This window comes from Natator depressus, chromosome 4 (genome assembly GCF_965152275.1).
Source record: "Natator depressus isolate rNatDep1 chromosome 4, rNatDep2.hap1, whole genome shotgun sequence".
Taxonomy (NCBI): domain Eukaryota; kingdom Metazoa; phylum Chordata; order Testudines; family Cheloniidae; genus Natator; species Natator depressus.
The window spans coordinates 138,761,968-138,784,420 of NC_134237.1; the positions used below are offsets into that span (position 1 = coordinate 138,761,968).

The 22,453-nt window shown below is 51.2% G+C and overlaps 1 protein-coding gene across 1 annotated transcript in view; it reads right to left on the bottom strand.

Annotated features, from left to right (window-relative positions):
• Window positions 1-13,218: 13,218 nt before the first annotated feature.
• The window catches only part of SIGLEC1 (sialic acid binding Ig like lectin 1), a 36,684-nt gene continuing 27,449 nt past the window's right edge, over window positions 13,219-22,453 (bottom strand). Inside the window, exons 15-21 of the mRNA XM_074950195.1 lie at window positions 22,024-22,275; window positions 20,225-20,533; window positions 18,528-18,782; window positions 17,357-17,659; window positions 15,794-15,893; window positions 14,732-14,804; window positions 13,219-13,617 (exon numbers count right to left, since the gene is read on the bottom strand). Of these exons, the coding sequence (XP_074806296.1) occupies window positions 13,588-13,617; window positions 14,732-14,804; window positions 15,794-15,893; window positions 17,357-17,659; window positions 18,528-18,782; window positions 20,225-20,533; window positions 22,024-22,275 (1,322 nt within the window). The 3' untranslated portion in view covers window positions 13,219-13,587. The remainder of the gene's footprint in view (window positions 13,618-14,731; window positions 14,805-15,793; window positions 15,894-17,356; window positions 17,660-18,527; window positions 18,783-20,224; window positions 20,534-22,023; window positions 22,276-22,453) is intronic.

Below are 22,453 nucleotides of genomic sequence, written 5' to 3' on the forward strand. Positions count from 1 at the left end.
ATTGGGAGCTCGTGTTCAGCTGATTATTCCTGTCTGAATGCTGCTGGGGTTGTGTGGTAGCATTAATTATGTGTTAGGGCTCCTAGAGCCTGGATTGGGGTCTTTTTAATTAGTATTTCAATTGAAACAAATACAATACATAAAATAAAATGGGGATAATACTTATCTACCTCTGGGGTAAGGGGGTTGTGAGCTTTAATTAATGTATTACGTGAGAGATCATTGCAAGGCATATTGAGATGCTATCCTAGGATGAAAGGCACCACATAAGGCAAAATACAATTATAGCAATAACAATAATTAATCACATAATGTAGCGAGCCTAGGCCAGCTCTTATCAGGAGCCCTGTGAAATCAAACCCGGGTGCTTTATGAAATGGTCAGGAGCAACCCAAAACAATGCCCCCAACAAATCAATGCACGTTTCAAACATCCCAGGGATTAGTATAAAGAGTGAGTCAAATTTCATACTCCAATGGATTTATCTGATGAGGAAGGCCTGGTGCTTTATTAGAAAATACTTTGCCAGATGGTAAATCCCTGGCCTCCAGTTTCCCTTCTGACCTAATGTGAGCTATTCGCATTGCCTTTAGACCGTGTTAGGGAAGGGTTTGGTGTAAGACGCTTTGCTCCAGCATGAAAGGGAAAGGAGAGAGTGAAGACAAATGGAGAAATAAAGATGGCTGCAGCTTGTCCCTGCAGCCGCAGTCACAGGCTTTGCTTTCCAGGTGCGATCTAGCAGTTGAGGCTCAAAAATAGCCGTGAGGAGACAAAGGTTCTGTTCCCGTCTCTGCCGGTGACCTTCGGGCAGAGCTTGAGCCTCTGTTTCTCTTTGTCTGTCCGAGGCCATGTCGACATGCAGTAGTTAGGGTCTAGGACTGGAAGGGCCATTAAGTGCAGTCTCTGCTGTCACAGCCTTCCCCGTCATAGCATCCTGTTCATAAACTTAGCACGCTCTGTCTTCAAACGAGCTCAGTTGTTTTCCCGCCCCCCTGGACCTATTTGCGAGGCTGGTCCAGAACCTCCCTTCTCTGAAGGCTAGAAACCTTCTTCTCATTTCCAGACTCAGTTTATTCCTGGCTGGTTTCTCCCCATAGGCGGCAGGTATAACAGGCCAGGGGAGACTAAGCCTCCCCTGGTGCAGACCCGCCGCTGGATGCCTGGGCCGTGGCCCTGCCTGTTCTTCACCTCTTCCCCTTCCCCGAGGCCCCCACTGCCTGCCACTGTCTGTTGAGTCCCTCCTCTCCTTCCTTCCACCCCGCCGCTCCTGAGGTCCCTGCTGCTCGCTGCATCCCCCCTCCTCACTCGCCCCCCAAGGGCGGAGGGGATGGAGGAGAGGAGGGACGCAGAGAGCGGGAGCAGCGGAGGCCTCGCGGGGGGAGCAGGGTGAAGGAGAGGAGGGACATGGGAAGTGGCGGGGGGGTGAGCGGGGAGGGGGCTGAATGGGGAAGGGGAAGGGATGGGGCCTGGGGCAGAGCGGGGGTGGAGTGTGGGCGGGGCCGCAGGCAGAAGAGGTGGGACAGGGAGCTAGCCTCCCCCCGGGTAAGCTTCACCCACCATCCATGCTTCTCCCCATTTGGTGCTGGGCCACCATTGCCCTGCAGCTTCGCTAGCTCTTCTCCCTCCCTGAGGTATTTACGAGACCAGGCAGAGCCCCTCTCATGCTGCAAACGAGCCAGGCTCTGCCTAGCCCCCTCTCGTACGCTCGGGTCTGCACGTCAAGCTGGCTGCAGAGGCTCGACTGCTCTAGGCCCAGCCTCCGGCCAGGCTGGTAGGAAGCAGGGCACACCCCCCGCACTGGCTGTGAGTGCGGTACTTTGATTTCATCCAGCGAGCATCAAGTGTACACTCCTCGGGTATCATCACCGCCTAACCATGGAGTCACAGCCATTCCCCTGGGGTGCTCCGATCTGTCTCACTGCCCGGTGAGCCTGCCTTTGTGATCGATGGTCCCTCACAACAATATCCAGGTTACTCCCAGTCCCAAAGGCCCAGTCATTTAACCCAGGTCAATTGCAACTTAGACCTCACACCAAAGACGATGCTTGTAGTCAGTCCTACAATAGAATATATACAGATTTATTAAAAAGGAAAGGAGAGAGTTATTTACATGGTTAAAGCAGGTAAACAGAGACACCAGAAATGAGTTCCAGTCTTACATTTCAAAAAGTCATAGACACTTCAATGATAAGCAAGATCTTTATGCCCTGTAGGGCTAACCCAGGCTAAGCACTGGGGATCTTTTGCTTATGCTTAGTAATTCTTGCCCCTCAGAATCCAAGCAGCACAGAGACACAGTTCCTTCTTGCTGGGGGGAGGGGGGTGTTAATCCCTTCCCTGCTTCTGCTTCATTGATTTACACAGGCTGAGGACTGAGTCCCGTCACTGATCTTTTCCCAAGTCTCAGAGTAACAGCCGTGTTAGTCTGTATTCGCAAAAAGAAAAGGAGGACTTGTGGCACCTTAGAGACTAACCAATTTGAGCATAAGCTTTTGTGAGCTACAACTCACGAAAGCTTATGCTCAAATAAATTGGTTAGTCTCTAAGGTGCCACAAGTACTCCTTTTCTTTTTCCCAAGTCTGTTTTCCTTTTCCTTGTGGTCCTGGTTTATCCTTGGGCCACCTGGTTTGAGCCAGGGGATGCTGGTTCCCGAGGACACTGGGCTTCGTGGAGCCATGGGGAGGAGGACAGAAGACCCGACCCAAGACGCAGAGCCCGTTCTTCCTCTGCAGAGCAGGATGGCGAGTTGCCAACAGCTCTGGGGACAACATGGCATTAGGCAGCACTTTGCATGACAATAGAGCAGGCGATGGAGGGGGGAAAACAGGGTCCCGGAGGGCAGTGATAGGAGTGTCTGTGTGGCAGCACCCGACTGGCACGTGACAGAGCTGTGGAATTATGCTTCGTGTCTCCATGGTGCCGCGTGACACTTCCCGACAGAGATTGCTGCCACCTCGCCCAGACACGTGGGCCCGGAGTTCTATGCTTTCATGACACTAAGTGGTATGTCTGGGAACTGAGTGAATGCAGCACGGTAAACAGTATTCTCATGCCATCGTGTCTGCGCGCGCCGGAGTTGCCGTGGAGATGCCATGTGGCTTTGGTCTGGCTCTGGCCCACCCCCTCCAAAGAAGGATGGGTCAGCTGGCGGGGCAGGTAGCCAGGTGACACACACACCTACACCAGTTCCGGGGTTTATGCAGCCACACCGCGCTTGTAGGGTAGTCCGCAATTCCTCCCATGGACCAGGACATAGGGAGACCCCTTGTGGTGACACGAAGCAGAACAGGCTGCAAGCTAGGGAGCCAGAGAGAGCGGCAGGGTATGTCTGCATCCAAGCGCCTCAAGAAAGAATTCCTCTTGGATTCGTTATGGCCCAGTCCTGTCCCTTCTCTGCCAGGTTCTGCTCTCAGCAACGCCAGCATACACCCAGAGTCACGGCTCTGCTTTCAAGGGGCAGCCTTGGCCACAGTGCAAGGAGCCAGCCAAAGCCTGGCTAGCACGAGTGGCAGAATAACACCCACACCCCCTAATACAGAGCCCCAGAAGGAGTCTCCATCCCTCTGCATGAGGACTGCAGGAAAGCCCTTGGCATTTAGCTTCTGCTCAGTGACACTGCACATGCTATGTCTCTCCCAAAGTCACCAGGCCTGCCCTGCCATCAGTGGGGCCTGGGATGGGGGGGAATCCATCCTGCCACAGCCCCTGAGGGGCTCAGAGACCAAGTAGATACCGCCTCTACTGTGGTGACTTGGGGAACCAGCAACAGCTGGGAGAAGAGTCTAGAGGCCAGGCAGAAGGGCATGGCTAGATATCTGAGGGAGGAAGAAAGGTGGGAAAGGGCTCAGGGGATCTCCAGGGACAAAGCCCGGGAAGGAGATGTGCTGGGAAAGGAGCTGGGAAGCGGATGAAGGTAGGAAGTGGCCCAGGGAAGTGGCAGCCAGTCTGAGCACGCAGATCTTATCTGCATGATCATCCCTAGCTGGAGGGCCTGGGTCCCCCTCTTGTCACCAGGGAAAGGGATGTAAGAGCACATGATGCACGGAGGCCAAAGACTATTGTGTCCAGGGTGGGGTCAAAGACCTGGCATAAGGCCATTAGACTTTGTTTGTTGGAGCCTTGACTACCTGGGAAAGAATGGGGACTGTAAGTCACCTGGCCAGGAGGCTGAGTTGTGAGAAGGGGCAAATCACTGCTGGCTTGAGGGGGCTGTCAGCAGTGGGTGCCAGAGTCAAAGGAACTATGGCACCATGCTTAGCCATGGTGTATGGTATTCCAAGGAGCGAACTTCTTGAAGTCACATGAATAAGCATAGCAAGCCCCAGTGCAGAATTTCAGGAGGTTTGAAACTGAAACCTTTAGCACCACAGTAGACACAGCACCCACCTGCACTATAAGAGTAACCCCATGTGACAGGGTCAGGCTGGATGGCTACAGGAGAGTGATAGAAGACAGATATATTAGCCCCAGGTTAAGCAGGTCCCTTTTCCCTGGGTAAGATAACAGGGACTATTCCAGAACACTCAGGAACTTTCTAGAACTAATTAAGGCAGGCAGGCTAATTAGGATACCTGTAGCCAATTGGGAAGCTGCTAGAAATTAATTAAGGCTAATCAGGACACCTGGTTTAAAAAGGCTCTCATTCCAGTTAGTGAGGTGTGCTTTGCAAAACTGACTCTGTATGACAGCAGTGACCTTTTCTGTGATCTGTCTTGTTTTCAGGTCACCAAGAAGGGTTTTGCTCCTGGTGGACCCTTCCCCTGCAGTGAGGGGGCAACTCAAGGCCAACAGCGTGGGGCTGACACAGGGCACTCTGGGAAGCAAAGCGTGGCTGGTCATGGTGAACCCATGGCAGGCAGGGGCCTTGACTGTGAAAAGTGAACGAGCGGCGTTATGCTCTTTCAACTGTGACTTTTCCCCCCTGGTTACCACGAGCTAGACCATTAAATCCACACTTGGCCCTTTTAATAAGTGACTTGATTTGTCAGGGGAGCCAAGGTCCAGTTGGAAGCTGCTGGGTGCTCAGCACCTTGGAATGATCATGCCATTTAGCAAAGTAACTAAGTAAGGTTCTCAGTGCCTAAGGTTGTGAAGACGCCAGCTGTAGTTGTCTCCCTTCTCTGATCTTCCTGGTGCTCTGCAGTGATGTGGCATGCCATGCTCACATTCTCCAGCTGGGGACCTTCACCTTTGTGAAGGAGTCTCTGCCCATGGCATGCCAGGAATACGATCACTACCATGGAAGATCCTCTCACATGAGCCTAGGGGTGGCCTGGATGCCTCCTTTAACACAGCAGACAGCGGTAAGTGACTGTTTTTCACAGATATGGATGGAAATTCTTCCCCTTAGCAAAAACCGTGATCACTTTAACCCTTGCACCTCAGATGGGTTTGCATGTCTAATCCCATTTATGGGTCGAGATGCTGAACCAATGTGAACCAAGGCCAGGTCATTATTCTTGCGCGAATCCCAGCCATGTGGAATTGTCTGGGAATTTCTGGGACAGAGAAATGTGGATGGCTGTTAGTCTTCGAGAAAAGAGCCTCTTTGTGTGAATTAGTGTCTGGAATATCAAAGGGATAAGTGCATTAGAAATAAAATCGATTATAAAGACAGAAGGGAGCACTATGATCATGTAGTACTTCTGCATAACACAGAGAGATTAACATACTTTTCTTTTAGAACATTCCTCCCAGTAGGATAAGTCATGATACATTATTTCAGGACAGTAAATAAGCAGGAGAAAATATCAACCATCTAGATCAGGACAAGATGTAAGGCCCATGCAAGCAAAACAAACCCAGGGAGAAATGTCAATCTGGTTTTGAAAAGATCCCAACGGCCTTACATAAAATACAGCCCCTTTCTCCCACACAGCGCGGTGCACGTTCAAACCCGCCTGGGGTGAGTTCCTGCCGGCTCCGAGTGGATGATGCAGCCTCCCAGCGCCACCTATTGTTCATGCCAATGAAGGATAGATCCAAGTAACCCTGGGGGTCTGAGGGCACTTGGAAGACTTGAGCTTTAACCAGAAAGTTGGTCTAAACCTTAATGACCGCAGCCCTGGTGGTCCACTCCGATAGATCAGACAGATGGGTGTCTATGGGGATAGATAGATTCATAAAGAATCTCATTTTATGCTGTAAACTATGCAAGATTATGCTGTTTTGGGGGAGCAGTGTGGCTGGCTCAGGAGACTGGCCATGGGGGAATGCAGCCCCCCCCGGAGATCACTGGGTCCATGCTGGCCATGGCTGGTAGTGAACCAGAACTGGTCCCATTTGATGGCTCGTTAGTGACCTGCATGACATGAAATGAGGGAATCTCAGCTGCAGTGAACAGGGATCTATTGCAGCAGCCGCTCACATAATTAGCATCATCAGGAATGTCTGTGTGGGGAGTGAATGGAAATGGTTCAGGGGAGGGGTGACTCTTACCACTAGGCAATGCAGCCCGGTGGCCCAAGGTCCTTATGGCATCCAGTTCCTCCAGATGCAAACACCCCTTGACTTCCACGGCAGTTCAGCATAAGTCAGGAATGTGTAACTGCCAAGTGAGGAGCTCAGGATTTGGCCATAAGTCTGTTGCAGCCAGAGGAAGTTACTATCTGATGGCTCTTCAGTGGTCTGGTGCAAGATGAGTTTGACAGGTCTCTGCGACCAGGAATGCAGGCTGCAGCCAGTAGTAACCAGCACCACTCGACAGAGCCGCCAAGGGCTGGAGAGGGCATAGATAATGAGCAGGCCTCTCCGTACGCTGGCATTCTGGTGGGGGGGAAGCTTATCCTGCAGCTGCCCCTGCTCTGAGGACTCCAGGCCTTTCCTGAGCATTATCCTTGGGAGCCTGATGAGCTGTAATTGCAAGACTGGAAGCCTGGGACTATAACCAATGAGATTAACAGCAGAGAGGAGGCAGTTCTTAAAGCCCCCCGCTGAGATCAGGCTCCATGGGCTAGGTGCTGTATATACCCCTAATGAGAGACAGTCCCCACACCCAGGAGCTCACAGTTGAGACAGACAAAATATGAGAAGGGAACAGAAGTACAGATGGGGGAAGTGACTTGCTCAAGGTCACACGGCAGCTCAGTGGCAGAGCCAGGAATGAAGCCCAGGTCTCCTGACTTCGGCCCACTGGGGCCCGCTGCCTTCCATAGCGAGCTGGCGAGCGGCGAGCTCTGTGTTTCTGGAAGTGGTCACATGATGAATCGCGGCTGTGGGAGCTGGCTGAGGAGCCAGAATCCCGCAGAGATGGCAGGTGCGTCTACACTGCAGTGCGGGTGGGATGTGCAGCTCCCGCCCACTAGCTGTACTCTACAGCCCTTGCTAAAATTAGAAGGGAGGCTCCAGCACGGGCTGCACCAGCGAGTACACACCGAGCGGGGTCCGGGGGTGTTTTGCAGCCTGCACTGAAACCTGGCTGCTATTTTTAGCCAGAGTACAGGCAGCAGGAGTATGTCTACACCCCCAGCTTCAGTGTGGACACAGCTGGCAAGGTGACGAAAGCCTCAGGGGCAGGGCTGTGGATAGCCCCGGCTGGGGGAGAGGTGGGGAAGGGACGAGGAGAGGAGATGCTGTCTGTGGTGCTGGTGGATGGAGCAAGGATAGGGAGATTGGAGGATCAAAGTCTTAGAGAAGGGAGCCAAGAGGGGGGCTGGCTTTCTTAGGGGAGAGGTACCTCTCCTGTGCCTGTCTCCTTGCTAGCTAAGCCCCCCCCAAGCAGGCAAATGAATTGGGCCCGGTCTCTGCTGCAGGGTTAGGTCGACGCAAGGCAGCCCGCGTCAACCTAGCCAAGGAAGGGTCTATACTTAAATTTCGCTCCCACCGACACGCCAGCTACACCGACTTAATAATCCCACACCCCAGCTGGGCAGGGCCAAGGTCGCTGTAGTTGGGTCGACGCAGGGTCAGCGTGGACCCTGCGTTGCTCCTGTCGCCTGTTGCTGGCTTTCAGGAGCCTTCCCACAACGCCCCGCACTGACAGTACAATCGATGCCGGGGGGAATGCGCACCGCCGACCCACGGAGCAAGGTGGAGGCATGCACAAGCGAGGTAACCACGGTGGCGGCTCTACGCCGACACACATTTGTTGGATTTAAGTTTGTAGAGTGGACGTGGCATTGAGTGAATGAACTATTAGTGCTGCTTGTTCGCCTTAAGGAATCTTCTTCACCACTTGCCTGCCCCGCCTCGCCGATCTGCCCCTGCCCTCTCTGCAGATTCTGGCTGACCCCCCTCTGATGCAGATGGGAGCAGCCTGCCCTGCTGTGGAGTTGAATCTCCCTGCAGGAGGCAGGTCTTTCTTTGGCTCTATCGTCAGTCTGGTCAATCACAAGCCAGCAGTGTCACATGGAGAGGGGGGAGTGGAGCACCGGGCAGCTGGAACCAGAGCAGACACTGCAGTTCTGATGCCAGGCCCTGTGGTGAACTGGATCGTCGCAGGGCTCCACGGACAGCCTTTGCAGGGAAAGGAATCAGACCGGAGGGTTGGTTGCACAATTAGAGGGATGCTGATGGGTGGGGAGTGAGTGGTTAAGGCAGTAGACCTGGATCACAGAGGTGTGGATTCATGTCCTAGGTCCTCCGCAGACGCTGTGTGTAGGAGCAGGTAAATCACACTCTGTGCCTCAGTTCCCCACCCTCTGCCGTGTGCTTTCTCTCCCGTCTGTTTAAAGTGTAATCTCGTTGGGGGGCAGGCTGGCCTTCACTATGTCTGTGCGACACCCAGCACCAGGAGGCCCTGACTTGACCTTTTTTGGGGGGGGCCTCTAATTGCAAATGATCAAGTAGGAAGAGAAGGGTGGGAGAAGGAGGTGAGGTGAGGGCCAGAGGCAGAGGACCTCCGCTGAAGTCAACCCCAAGGAGGGACTGAGAAACAAGATGCTTCCCCTGCCCCCCACGCTACGGGCTGCGCGTGCTCCCAGCCTCACGGGGCCTAGTGGACTGAGCTGTAGGAGCCTAAGAGGAATCCTCCGCTAGGCAACTACCCCTGCTCAGGAGCGGAGCCTCTTCTGTGGGCCCGGCGGCTGCGTGTCATCTTTTCCTTAAACAACAGGCAGCAGCCAGAGCATTTCCCCAACTTCACCGCCAGGTGTCACCCTTGCCAATTCGCGGACAGACCCTCAGCTACAAAATGGGCCTTTTAGGGTTCTCCCTTAGGGGGCAAAAAGACCAGGAGGACTTGAGGCACCTTAGAGACTCACAAATTTATTGGAGCATCAGCTTTCGTTGCTAGTCTCTAAGGTGCCACAAGTCCTCCTGGTCTTTTTGCAGCTACAGACTGACTGTAGGTGGTGTCAAGGTTCCTCCCCCACTCTGAACTATAGGGTACAGATGTGGGGACCTGCATGAAAAACCTCCTAAGCTTATCTTTACCAGCTTAGGTCAAAACTTCCCCAAGGTACAAAATATTCCACCCTTTTGTCCTTGGATTGGCCGCTACCACCACCAAACAAATACTGGTTACTGGGGAAGAGCTGTTTGGAAACGTCTTTCCCCCCAAAATACTTCCCAAAACCTTGCACCCCACTTCCTGGACAAGGTTTGGTAAAAAGCCTCACCAATTTGCCTAGGTGACTACAGACCCAGACCCTTGGATCTTAAGAGCAATGAACAATCCTCCCAACACTTGCACCCCCCCCCCTTTTCAGGGAAATGTTGGATAAAAAGCCTCACCAATTTGCATAGGTGACCACAGACCCAAACCCCTGGATCTGAGAACGATGAAAAAGCATTCAGTTTTCTTACAAAAAGACTTTTAATAGAAATAGAAGTAAATAGAAATAAAAAAAAAATCCCCCCTGTAAAGTCAGGATGGTAGATACCTTACAGGGTAATTAGATTCAAAACATAGAGAACCCCTCTAGGCAAAAACCTTAAGTTACAAAAAAGATACACAGACAGAAATAGTTATTCTATTCAGCACAATTCTTTTCTCAGCCATTTAAAGAAATCATAATCTAACACGTACCTAGCTAGATTACTTACTAAAAGTTCTAAGGCTTCATTCCTGGTCTATCCCCGGCAAAGACAAAATATAGACAGACACACATACCCTTTGTTTCTCTCCCTCCTCCCAGCTTTTGAAAGTATCTTGTCTCCTTATTGGTCATTTTGGTCAGGTGCCAGCGAGGTTACCTTTAGCTTCTTAACCCTTTACAGGTGAGAGGAGATTTCCTCTGGCCAGGAGGGATTTTAAAGGGGTTTACCCTTCCCTTTATATTTATGACAGGTGGCTACTCTGACACCTTAGGGGGCGTATCCCCAGGGCAGGTGCCAAGCTCCTCAGAGACCGGCGAAGATCACAGATGGCCCACGAGGCGTCTCCACTGGGGGTCTCGTGCAGCTGCCTCCTAGGAATGGCGGCCATTTGAAAGACACTGCAGGACAAACATAGGAACGGCCAGACTGGGTCAGACCCAAGGTCCATCTAGCCCAGTCTCTTCTCTTCCGACAGTGGCCGACGCCAGGTGCTTCCGAGGAAATGAACAGAACAGGCGATCATTGAGTGGTCCATCCCTGTCGTCCAGACCCAGCTTCGTCATCTCTTTTCCAGCCTGAACAGTCCCAATCTCTTTAATCTCTCCTCATACGGAATCAGAGAATCATAGAAGATTAGGGTCGGAAGGGACCTCAGGAGGTCATCTAGTCCAACCCCCTGCTCAAAGCAGGACCCATCCCCAACTAAATCATCCCAGCCAGGGCCTTAAAAACCTCTAAGGAAGAAGATTCCACCACCTCCCTAGGTAACCCATTCCAGGGCTTCACCACCCTCCTAGTGAAATAGTGTTTCCTAATATCCAACCTAAACCTCCCCCACTGCAGCTTGAGACCATTGCTCCTTGTTCTGTCATCTGCCACCACTGAAAACAGCCAAGCTCCATCCTCTTTGGAACCCCCTTTCAGGTAGTTGAAGGCTGCTATCAAATCCCCCCTCACTCTTCTCTTCCGCAGACTAAATCACCCCAGTTCCCTCAGCCTCTCCTCATAAGTCATGTGCTCCCGCCCCCCTAGCCATTTTTGTTGCCCTCCGCTGGACTCTCTCCAGTTTGTCCACATCCCTTCTGTAGTGGGGGAACCAAAACTGGATGCATTTCTCCAGTTGTGACCTCACCAGTGCTGAACAGAGGGAAATAATCACTTCCCTCGATATGCTGGCAATGCTCCTACTAATGCAGCCCAATATGCCATTAGCCTTCTTGGCAACAAGGGCACACTGCTGACTCATATCCAGTTTCTCATCCACTGTAATCCCCAGGTCCTTTGCTGCAGAACTGCCACTTAGCCAGTCTGTCCCCAGCCTGTAGCAGTGCATGGAATTCTTCCGTCCTAAGTGCAGGACACTGCACTTGTCCTTGTTGAACCTCATCAGATTTCTCATCAAATCCTCCAATTTGTCTAGATCACTCTGGACCCTATCCCTACCCTCCAGCGTATCTACCTGGAACAGATGGAAGCTGTTCCATCCCCCTCTTCGTTTTTGTTGCCCTTCTTTCCACCTTTTGCAATTCTAATATATCATTTTTGAGATGGGGTGACCACATCTGCACACAGTATTCAAGGTTGGGTGTACCGTGGATTCATATAGAGGCAATTTGATATTTTCTGTCCTATTATCTATCCCTTTCCTAATGGTTTCTAACAGCCTGTTCACTTTTTGACTGCCGTTGCACATTGAGTGGATGTTTCCAGAGAACTATCACAGTGACTCTAAGGTCTCTTTCTTGAGTGGTAACAGCTAATTTAGACCCCATCATTTATATGTATAACTGGGATTATGTTTTCCAATGTGCATTACTTTGCGTTTATCAACACTGCATTTCATCTGCCATTTTTTTGCCAGTTCTGTGAGATCGATTTGTAACGCCTCACAGTCTGCTTTGCACTGAGTAACTTTGTATCATCTGCAAATTTTGCCTCCTCACTGGTTACTGTTTTTTCCAGATCATGGAAATGTCCTGGATTTTTGGCATTCTATCCCATGTCACAGCAGTCCTGGCCTTGCTATGGGTGAAGTTGGAGAATGACCTCAGACGTCCCTGTTCTGTACCTGCAGGGTAGCCCTAGCTCTCCTTGGGATAGGATGGATTTCCACCCTGCCAGCTCTCTACAGTTATAATTAGGGAGGGACCTGAATAGGCATCCTCAGATCCAAATACACAACGACTTCAGGGAAGGTTTGGATCCAGACCCAAACTTTGTGGCTGGCCCATGTGTCTATAATGGGCCGAAACAGAAGTCCAGATCCAGACATCCCCCAAAGTGCGGGAAGTGTTGGGATAAATATCCGGACATGATCAAAGGATTGGAAAATCTGTTTTTTGTGATAGACTCCAGGAGCTCAATCTGTTTATCTTACCAAAGAGAAGGTTATGGGGTGACTGGACCCCAGTCTGTAAATATCTACATGGGGAACAAATATTTGATAGTAGAGGCCTCTTCACCCTAGCGGGCAAAGGTCTGACAACATTTGATGGCTGGAAGTTGGAGCTAGACAAATTCAGAGTAGCTATGAGGGGTACATTTTTAACACTGAGGGGAATTAATCATTGGATGAATTTAACAAGGGTCGGGGTGGATTCTCCATCACTGGCAAGTTTAAAATCAAGACTGGATGTTTTTTCTAAAAGATCTGCTGCCGTTCAAACAGGAATGAATTCAGGAATTAATTATAGAGGATGTCAGACTAGACGACCACAATGGTCCCTTTTGGCTTTATAAGAACATCAGAACGGCCAGACTGGGTCAGACCAAAGGTCCATCCAGCCCAGTATCCTGTGTCCCCACAGTGGCCAGTGCCAGGGAATGAACAGAACAGGGAATCATCAAGTGATCCATCCCCTGTCACCTGTTCCCAGCTTTATAATCTATGAATTCCCATCTTGGGCACGTACCTAGGGCATTACACAGGTATGGACTATCTCCCATACCAGTCATTAGATAAATCAGATACATGAGGGTCGAGTCTGTACTGCTGGGCACACCTCACCTGAGAGCCAAGATCCATCCGTAGCACCCCCACCCCCAGTGGTTAGATACTGAGGGCTCCCCCAGCTTTCCCCCCAGTAAGGTTGAATAGGCTTTGAGAATGACTAGGTTTAAGAGCCTGATCCTGCATCTGTGATGTCAAGGGGAAGCTTCCCCACTGCCTTCCCCTCACACGGGGTCGGGTCCAGAGGGGTTGTACTTTTGAACATTTGTGACACCGACACTTTGCTCCTTCGTTTATTTTGTGATTGATTAGATGCTTGGCAGCACACCGGGGAGGTTATTGCAAAAGTGGGGGTTTGATGGAGTCACAGGGCGCAGATGAGGGCGCTCCGGGTGGCGTGGGTTTTGTGGAGGGGGAGAGGGGTGAGGATGCTAAATGGAGTTACAATGAAAACACCACCTGGGATTTTTCACAGTCCAGGCTCAGTTCTGGGTATTGACAGAGGTCCTGCATTTGACACATGCGATGTACAAGGTATGGCGAGCACCAAAAATATGCCACTGGGTGAGAACAACTTCGCTGCCCAGGTCCAGCTGGGCAGGGGGAGTCTCAGTGCGGCTCCCGTGCAGGCTGCTCCGGGCGCTGCCGGGCGGCGTGGTTAGCCGTTGGTCGAGGAGGTGTCGTCAACCTGGAAAAGTTACACAATCCCGCCCAGTTGGAATTTGCTGGGAAAAACCCCAGTGCCCCAAATCAGCCTGTGGGACAAGCCCCCAAGTGCACGACCCCCGGCCAAGCACCAAACACGGGTCTCTGTTAACTTCGGTGCCAGAAACGGACCAGGGGCCACAGAGAGTGGCACCGTCTTGCTGAGCTACAATCCTGCCCCTTTGCCTATCTTTGACCCTCCTGCAGGGGTCGCTCCGCCCTTCTATTCCGAGCACTCCCTCTGCCCAGCGTCCAGCCCTGGGCCCGCCCGCCCTCTGCTCTGCCAGCCCAGGGAATGGGAGTGTGAATTCCCACCCTCGCCCAGCACTCTCCCTAGCCAGCGGGGTTAAATTATCAACATCCAGCCAGCATCCGTCTGCAGAGCTCCATGGACGTCGGCAGGCCGGATCCCCAGCGGGTGCCGATCGGCAGAGATCCACTGACATCAGTGGGCCAGTCAATGGCCACAGCAGCCCTGAAGCCGATGGAGCTAAGTCAATCCGTACCAACTGAAGATCTCGTCCTTAAGTAACTCCTGCACCCCCAGCATGGACTGCATCTTCCCCTATGCTCCAGGCACAAAGAATTCGACTCCTAGGTGCAGGGTGCACGTAGCATGGGGAAATGGGGAGACAGGCCCACAGAGAAGGTTCTCCATACCTCTTCGGGGCTGGAGGGTGAGACAGAGGGTTGAAGGGGGAGGGACAGAGATGGGGGAGGCTGTGGGGAGCATGCAGTTTTCATGCCCAGGCCTTTTTGATAGGTCAGCAGAGGCAGGGCAGGGCGGGCTGGAAAAAATGCAACCCAGATCCTGTTCGATCCCAACACGGGCCCAGGATTTCAGCTCCTGACGTACCCCAGGGCATTAACCCCTCGTCCTTCTCCAACCCCATCAGTCCCACTCTCCTGCACTCACGTCCCAGTATCTACCCCAAGGCCTGCTCTGTAGGCAACAGCAAAGCAGCCGGACCCTCTCAGTTCAGCTGGCCCCACTGTCTTTTATGCCTTTGAGCAGCTGGGGGCCTGACCTTCAGCTCTGGTGACCCCGGGCCAAACCCCAAGCATGGGAACAACCTAGCCACACTGAGGAATCACACCTGTGATTGTTCCCTTGTGCCGGTCAGTTCCATGGAGCTTTCATCTTTTAGCGGCTTCAGTAGCTTCTTTATCCTAGGCAGGGGAGGAGGCGACATATGTGTTATGGTGAGGGTGGTTAGCACTTAAGAGAAGATATTTTAGGAGCAAAAAAAGCCCAACTCGGCAGGCCCGCTGTGCCATCTGTCTGCCTACATCGCAAACCTTCACTTGGGTCATCAGCAGGATCTGAACCCAGGGCTGAAGAGCAGATCTCTGCTGCTTGAGTTAAAGGAACAATCCTGTTAGCAGTAGTAGGCTGTTTTCCTGTAGGGGACCAGCCACTAGTGAGGGGTCTGACACACACTTTGCCAGTGAGTTATTCTCATGTGCCCATCATTGTCGTGTCTGACCACCAATGCCCCCCTCCATCAGATGCGGCTCCTGAATGCACACACTCGATACAAGAGGGGCTGCTATTCTCCAGGGCCATTCAGTCATTGGCCTCTCCACTTAGACAGCCAGTGAGGGGCCAGTTGTGACGCCAACACCTGGAACTGGCCTGAGACCTGGCAAGGCCTTGTGTACAAGGTGCTCAAAAACTCTCAAATGGCACCATCAGGGCCCAAACCAGGGACCTCCAGAGCTAACCATGGCAGTCTCTACAGCGGCTGCTACAGAGACCGGCTCTGCAGGTTGGACTGTAACAGCCTGACATCCTCTGTGGATCACGTAGAGTGGGGGACCCAACACACTGAGCGGTGGGTCATACAACTCATGTTCACCACCAGCAGGAAAAGGATTCACAGTCTGTAACCCGGCCAGCAGCCTCCCAGGTGTCCCCTCAGTGGCCTACAGGCAGCCTGCCTCAATTTCCCTCTTGGACTGTTCAAATAAACGTCACTTCAGGCTTTTTCCGGTCAAAACTTACCCCTCCTTGTGGGCTGGCTTTAGTAATATCAAATTAACAATAAATAAAAGTCACCCACCCCAAAACAAGCCATCCCTTCCCAGCCCCTGTGAGCCAGTCCAGTTGGACCCCCCCAAGCTGCTTCTACAAACTACAGTAGCAAGAGCCAAGTTACCTGGGCCATAACAGGACGACTGCAACGGCCAGAACAATAACCCCCAGCACTGCGATTAACATCCCGGCCAGGATCTTGTACAAGCGGAGGTCAGCGAGAGCTGAGGAGGAGAGAGGAGAGGAGGGTTATTCCAGCCAGTGTAAAAATCACAAACAGCTGCCTGCACAGTGATTTTCCAGACACTGCTGTGACTCAAGTCACTCCAACAGGGGCAAAACATGGGTACGGGGAAGGGGGCAGTGAGTTTTGGAAAGGTGAAGTTGCCCCCCCGATGTACTGGATTTAACCTCTCCCTCGCCAGCCCCCTTCCTGGAGGGCCAGTGACTTGTGTTTGTCAGGTCTGACACTACACTCAGCGCTCAAAGCCAGGAGGCTGTGTTCTTCTACCGCAACATCTGAGTCTTCATGTCAGCCATATGTTGTTTCAGTCATCGCGTTGTGGCTATTGTCTGTGCTCCATCGCCTCCCGACGGACAGGGTCCGAGCTGCGTGTGTGTCCCACTGCCCCCTGCTGGGTTGGATCAGACCTCTAAGAGATCTCGCAGTCATTGTGGGGAGTTCTCCGAAAACATCTGCTCACAATGCAGCGGCCGTCAAAAAAGCAAACAGAATGTTGGGAATCATTAGGAAAGAGATAGAGAATAAGACAGCAAAAATCCTACTGCCTCTCTATACATCCATGGTACGCCCACACCTTGACTACTGCATGCAGATGTGGTCGCCCCATCTCAAAAAAGATACACTGGAAAAGGAAAAGGTACTGAGAAGGGCACCAAAAATTATTAGGGATATGGAACAGCTTCCGTATGAGGAGAGATTAATAGACTGAGACTTTTCAGCTTGGAAAAGAGACAACTAAGGGGGGAGATGCTAGAGGTCTATAAAATCATGACTGGTTTGGAGAAAGTGAATAAGGAAGTGTTATTTACTCCTTCTCATAACACAAGAACTAGGGGTCACCCAATGAAATTAATAGACAGCAGGTTTAAAACAAACAAAAGGGAGTATTTCTTCACATAACCGATAGAACTCGTTGCCAGAGAATGTTGTGAAGGCCAAGACTATAACAGGGCCCAAAAAAGAACTAGATAAATTAACGGAGGACAGGTCCATCAATGGCTATTCGCCAAGATGGTCAGAGATGCAACTCCATGCTCTGGCTGCCCCTCAGCCTCTGACTGCCAGATGCTGGGACTGGACAACAAGGAATGGATCACTCGCTACTTGCCCTGTTCTGTTCATTCCGTCTGGGGCACCTGGCACTGGCCACTGTGGGAAGGCAGGAGACTGGGCTAGATGGACCTTTGGTCTGACCCAGTCTGGCCGTTCTTGTGTGTGTGTGTGTGTGTGTGTGTGTGGTGTGTGTGTTTGCACGTGTGCCTCACTGCCCCTGCTGGATGGATTCAGATCTGCTCCTCTGAGGATCTGTGCCCCCTGCTGGGTACAACGGGACTGGATGGAGGACACGCTGTAGGGAACAATCCTATGTTGTCTGTGGGGATGGAGTTGACGGGGCGTGGCAGCCCCATCCATGGCTGACAGCCCGCTAGCAGCCTGACTTACTCTGTGCACTGAAGTAGGAGGTGGCTGTCACGTTGCCCAGTGCATTGCTGGCCATGCACGTGTATTCTGCCGAATCCGCTGATGTGACATCCCAGATCTCCACTCTCAAGGTGTTGTAGGATGGAAACACACTGACCCTCTGGCTGGCTGCTGAGCGGGGGCCTCGGGTGGAAGCCACTAGTTTATCCTCTCTGTACAGGGCTAATTCAGCCTGTGGGTTGCTTTCAGCTGTGCATCGGATGAGGCCCACCCTTGCATTGCGGTTCTCCAGGAAGGCGTTCATCGATGGGTTCCTTGGAGCATCTGCATGGAGGAGACAATGTTATTGTTAAATCAGGTGACGGGGCTTCCTCAACTGAGGTGACTGGTTAAGAGCAGCCAGTGGTGGTCTACAGTTATCGACTAGAACAGATCACAAAATAGTCTTTCCATCCCATGAGAAATTCCAAGATTTCAAAAGTTCATTTTGTCCTGATTTGAAATCTTGCAATTTTTTGCAAAAAGGAATATTTCATCACCACTTTATGGAAAAGTTTCTTTCGGATACGATCAGAATGTTTCATTTCGACTTTGTGGTGCTGACTATTATATTATCAAAATGAAGCATTTCAGCCTTATTGGAACAAAACATTTGGATTTTATCACAATGAAATGTTTGAATGATTCCCCCTTGAATAATTCAATGAAATCCATACGTTCCGGTGAAATGTTTCAGTGTTCTCAAATCAGCATTTTCCAATGGAAAAAGGTCCCCTTGTAAATTGTTCGACTCAGTCTATTATTGACCTTCAAAGTGTATCTGAAAACAGTGCTACACAAATGCCAAGAAATCACGTTAGCCAGGCTTTTAGCATCCAAAGGGTGAGGGGTGAAAGGACAAGGGAGAGAGGAGACGGGGAGACTGCAGAAGAAGGAAGAGGTTGTTTCAATCATTGTTTGGTTTGGTTCATTTAAAGGGAGGGGACGTTGGCATCTTGATTTTGGATGCTCCCATAGTTCAGAGCTGTTTGGATCTGGGGCTCTGCTTGGGGCCTGTGTCTTAATTTTACTCTCATGGAGCGCTGGGCACATCTATGGCTCTATGGAAATAACAGATAATAACAACAATGAGATCCCGAGTTGCCTTTATTTAGTGTGAACAAATCAAACCCCAAATCCCCCTGACACTCACAGAGCACATCCAAGCTGACCAGGGCAGAGGTGGCTCTTCCTGTCCTCCCCTCTGCCCAACAGTGATATGACCCAGTGTCGGCGCTGGATACCCTATCAAGGTGGAGCGACCTAATGGGACCGTCCTGCAGCCACTTGCTGTTCTTATACCAGGTGTAGTTGGTCTCCCCCCTGAGCCAATCAGCAACCAGGCAGGTCACGTTGACGGCGACTCCTTCGTGGATTTCCTGAGATGGTTCAATCATGATTCTGACAGCTGATGGGGAGAAGAGATCAGGAAAATCAGCCAAATGTATTCTAGTGGAGCCAGGAGAGCGCCACGTTTCATGAGACTTAGCTGCTCATCAGCAGAGCCGCTTACAATTTTTTTATCCGAACTCTTTTTCAGATTTTTTTTTGACAGAATGGAAATTTTTGCAATAAAATTTCCATGTTTGCTGATTTTTGGGGGGATGTGTGTGTGTGTGTTAAAAATAAGGACTTTTTTTGGTTTTCAACAACTTTTGAGGTTTTGGTTTTTCAGCGAAAACCAGAAAAATTCTGCAAAAAGTGTCCACAAAACAAAAATGTTAATTTTTGTCAACATTTTCAACAGACAGTATCATCCATTTTCCAGCCAGTGCTAGTGATCTCGGATTCCAGTTCCAATCTAGCCCAAGGTTAGACCCTTTGGATAGCTGTTTGGTGTGTCTTAGTCCAGATGCCTCCTCCACAAAACCCACCACCGTAATTGGTACTGATCGGACCCCTTGCTGGCCCCCTTTGAATGGGCCAAAGAAATGAACTATCTCCTCATTGCTAGAGGTGGTCCCCCAGATGAGAGCTGGGGCACACTGGCATGGAGAAGCACGTGTGTTGGGTATATTACACTACCATTGCTTGGGCAGATAACGATAGCATCGGGGGAATGTGATTTTCAAAGCAGTCCAGGGGATTTGACACATATCTCCCAGTGACAATATTGTATGCAGTGTTGTTGTAGCCAGGTCACTCCCAGAATATTAGAGAGACAAGGTGGGTGATATAATGTCTTCTATTGAACCAACTTCTGTGAAGATATTACCTCACCCATCTTGTGTCAGTGACATTACTGGCAGCTACGTGCTAAGTCCTCTAGGCCAGGGGTTCTCAATCTTTTTCTTTCTGAGCCCCGCCCCTCAACAAGCTATAAAACTCCACCACCCACCTGTGCCACAGTAACTGGGTTTCTACATATAAAAGCCAGGGCCGGCATGAGGGGGTAGCAAGCAGGGCAATTGCCCGGGGCCCCACGCCACGGGAGCCCCCACGAAGCTACATTGCTCAGGGCTGGGGCTTCGGCTTTCTGCCCTGGGCCCGAGCTAGTCTAACATTGGCCATGCTTGGAGGACCCCCTGAAACCTGCTCGCGGCCCCCCAGGGGGCCCCGGACCCCTGGTTGAGAACCACGGCCTTAGACCACTTGGCAAATCTCAGTCTTAGCCTCTAGCATTGTCAGCCTAGCACCAGCTGCTAGCACTGAGCTCTACACCCAAATCTGCTGTAATGCTCAGATCGAGATTTAAATCGGAGTTTGCCCAGAGGTTCCACGGAGGTGCACAAGATCCAGATTCTGCTTTGGCCCCACCCTATGGGATCTGCATCCAAATCCCCGCATAGCCTGTGGGTGCTCCTGGGAGAGAGCATGGCATGGAAGGGTTAAAAATACACCTGCACTCACTCTCCACACCGAAGTGCACGGATGCTGCAGCACTGCCGTAGGTGTTGTTAGCCAAGCAGATGTACTGGCCTGCGTCCTCCAGCTCAACGTCCTTCATCTCTACCTTCAGGAAGTTGTGGGACACATGAACGCTCAACCGCCGGTTGGGTGAGCCCCGAGAACCCCGGGTGGAAGCCACGGGTGTGAGCTCAGCTCCTCTGTACAAGGCTATATCTGACGGTGGGTGGCTGTCGACAGTGCATTGGATGATGGCCTGGCGCCCATCCTGGGCATCTAGGAAGGAGCTCAGTGAGGGCTTCCTTGGGGCGTCTGAAGGGACAAGAACACATTGTACTTGAGTTAAAAAACAAAGACAGTCACTTTCTTCTGGAAGGGGGTTGCACAGTTTAGCCAGATGGCTCTGGGGACGGACAAGGGGTAAGGAATAGCTCTAGAAAGGAAATGGTTTTCCTGCCCTTTGAGCATTTTTGAGATTTAAAAAATTCTCCCTGTCCCAAATCAGGATGAAAAATCGAAATCTCAACAACTTTTGCAAACCAAATATCTGAAATTTGTCTTTGAACGTCGCAATCAGAACATTTTGTTTCAATAACTTTGGAGAAATTTTGTTTCAATGTTGACCTGTTCATATTTTTTTCCATGTTTTGTATCTTCAGATAACTTAAATTTCTCAATGGGAAATCAGTTTGAACCAAAAAACATTTAGAAAATGTCGAAATGGGATGCTCCGACAACTTAGAATCTCTTTTTCAAAAATGTTTGAAACGGGAACTTCATTGAAACTGACCCTTTCCTACGAGGCGTTGAGGCTGTGAGGAATCAGTGCTTTCCAATGGGAAAAAACGTTTTGTTACAAAATTCCCCATCAGTTCTAGCGTGACGCTTATAACCCTGGGCCCCTGGTCAACTCTCTGACTCGCTCAGTACTGACCAGACGTCATCGGCACTTGATGACTATCCACCCATCTGTGTGAAGTGGCCAAGAGCACCTGGCGCCGACTGCCTCCCGTTGGCAGTCACAGCAGAGAGGCCGAAGGTGGAATGGGCCTCAGTGAATGAGCTTCTCCTCTCTTTCTCCTGGAGTTTGCCCTCCGGCCCAGAGCCGACACACAGGCAGACAGCAATGCGGGGAGAGCCCGTGGGGCTGTTCCCACTGTTAACAGAGAGCTAGGGCAGATGCAGTGCACTGCATTCTGATCTCAGTTACACTGGTGTAAACACAGAGGAGCTCTGCCGGAGTCAATCTCTTTCTATCTTAGGTATTTTGAAGGCACTTCTCATTAGTCCCTGAATCACTGTGGGGTAGCATTGCTCTGGAGAAACTGTGTTCCTCTGGATTTACGCTGCCACCACTGAAAGCGGGTTTTGGCCCGGTACGTTTCTATAACTGACCTCATCTGGGCCAACAGCAGGATTTGAACCGAGGGTTTACAGAGCTGAAAGCGCCAGTGAAAGGACTAAGCCCGTTCATTAGCGGGCAGCAATGGCAGACTCATTAACCTCTGATGTGGAGCAGCCACTAGAGGGGGACAAAGACCTTCCCTCTCTAGTGTGGGTAATGTTTCCACTTAAGATATTTAAAGCTAAATAACGTTTCAAGAATTTGACCCATTTGGGTTGTGTCCAGCAGGGAACTGTCACCCTTTCCCCAGAGAAACAATGATCCCTTGTCCCTGGAGCTCGTCATGGCAGGCACCCAGCAAGACTTGGTTTTGAGATTGGAGTCACCTGCACTGGGAATTCGGCTGCATGCCTCCATCTGAGAGCACATAACGTTATCTAAACTGCAGGCAACTTACATAGCACGCGCAAGGCGGTGGGCAGAGATGTCCTTCTTCCCCTGTCATTGTGAGCCGTGCAGGAGTACGAGCCAGCATCAGTGTCCGCCACACCACGGATCATGAGGGAACTGACAGGGCCCTCCGCCAGCCATTTGGTGTTCTTGTACCAGGTGTAAATGGTGCTCGGCTGGGCACTGGTATCCTCACAGGTCAGTGTGATGCGGTCCCCCTCACGTACATCGGGACCTGGTTGGATCACAACCCTCGCAGCTGTGGAAGAAACCAGAGCAAAGCTGGAATGGATACAGCTGGAGCAGCCCTTTGAAACCAATAACTAACAATCGGAGTCAGCTTGGTAGATTGTTACAGATCCCTGATCTTCTGCCCAATTCTACCCCAGGCCTGGCATAGGTTAGAGCAGCATGGGGGCTGCTCTAACCTACACACC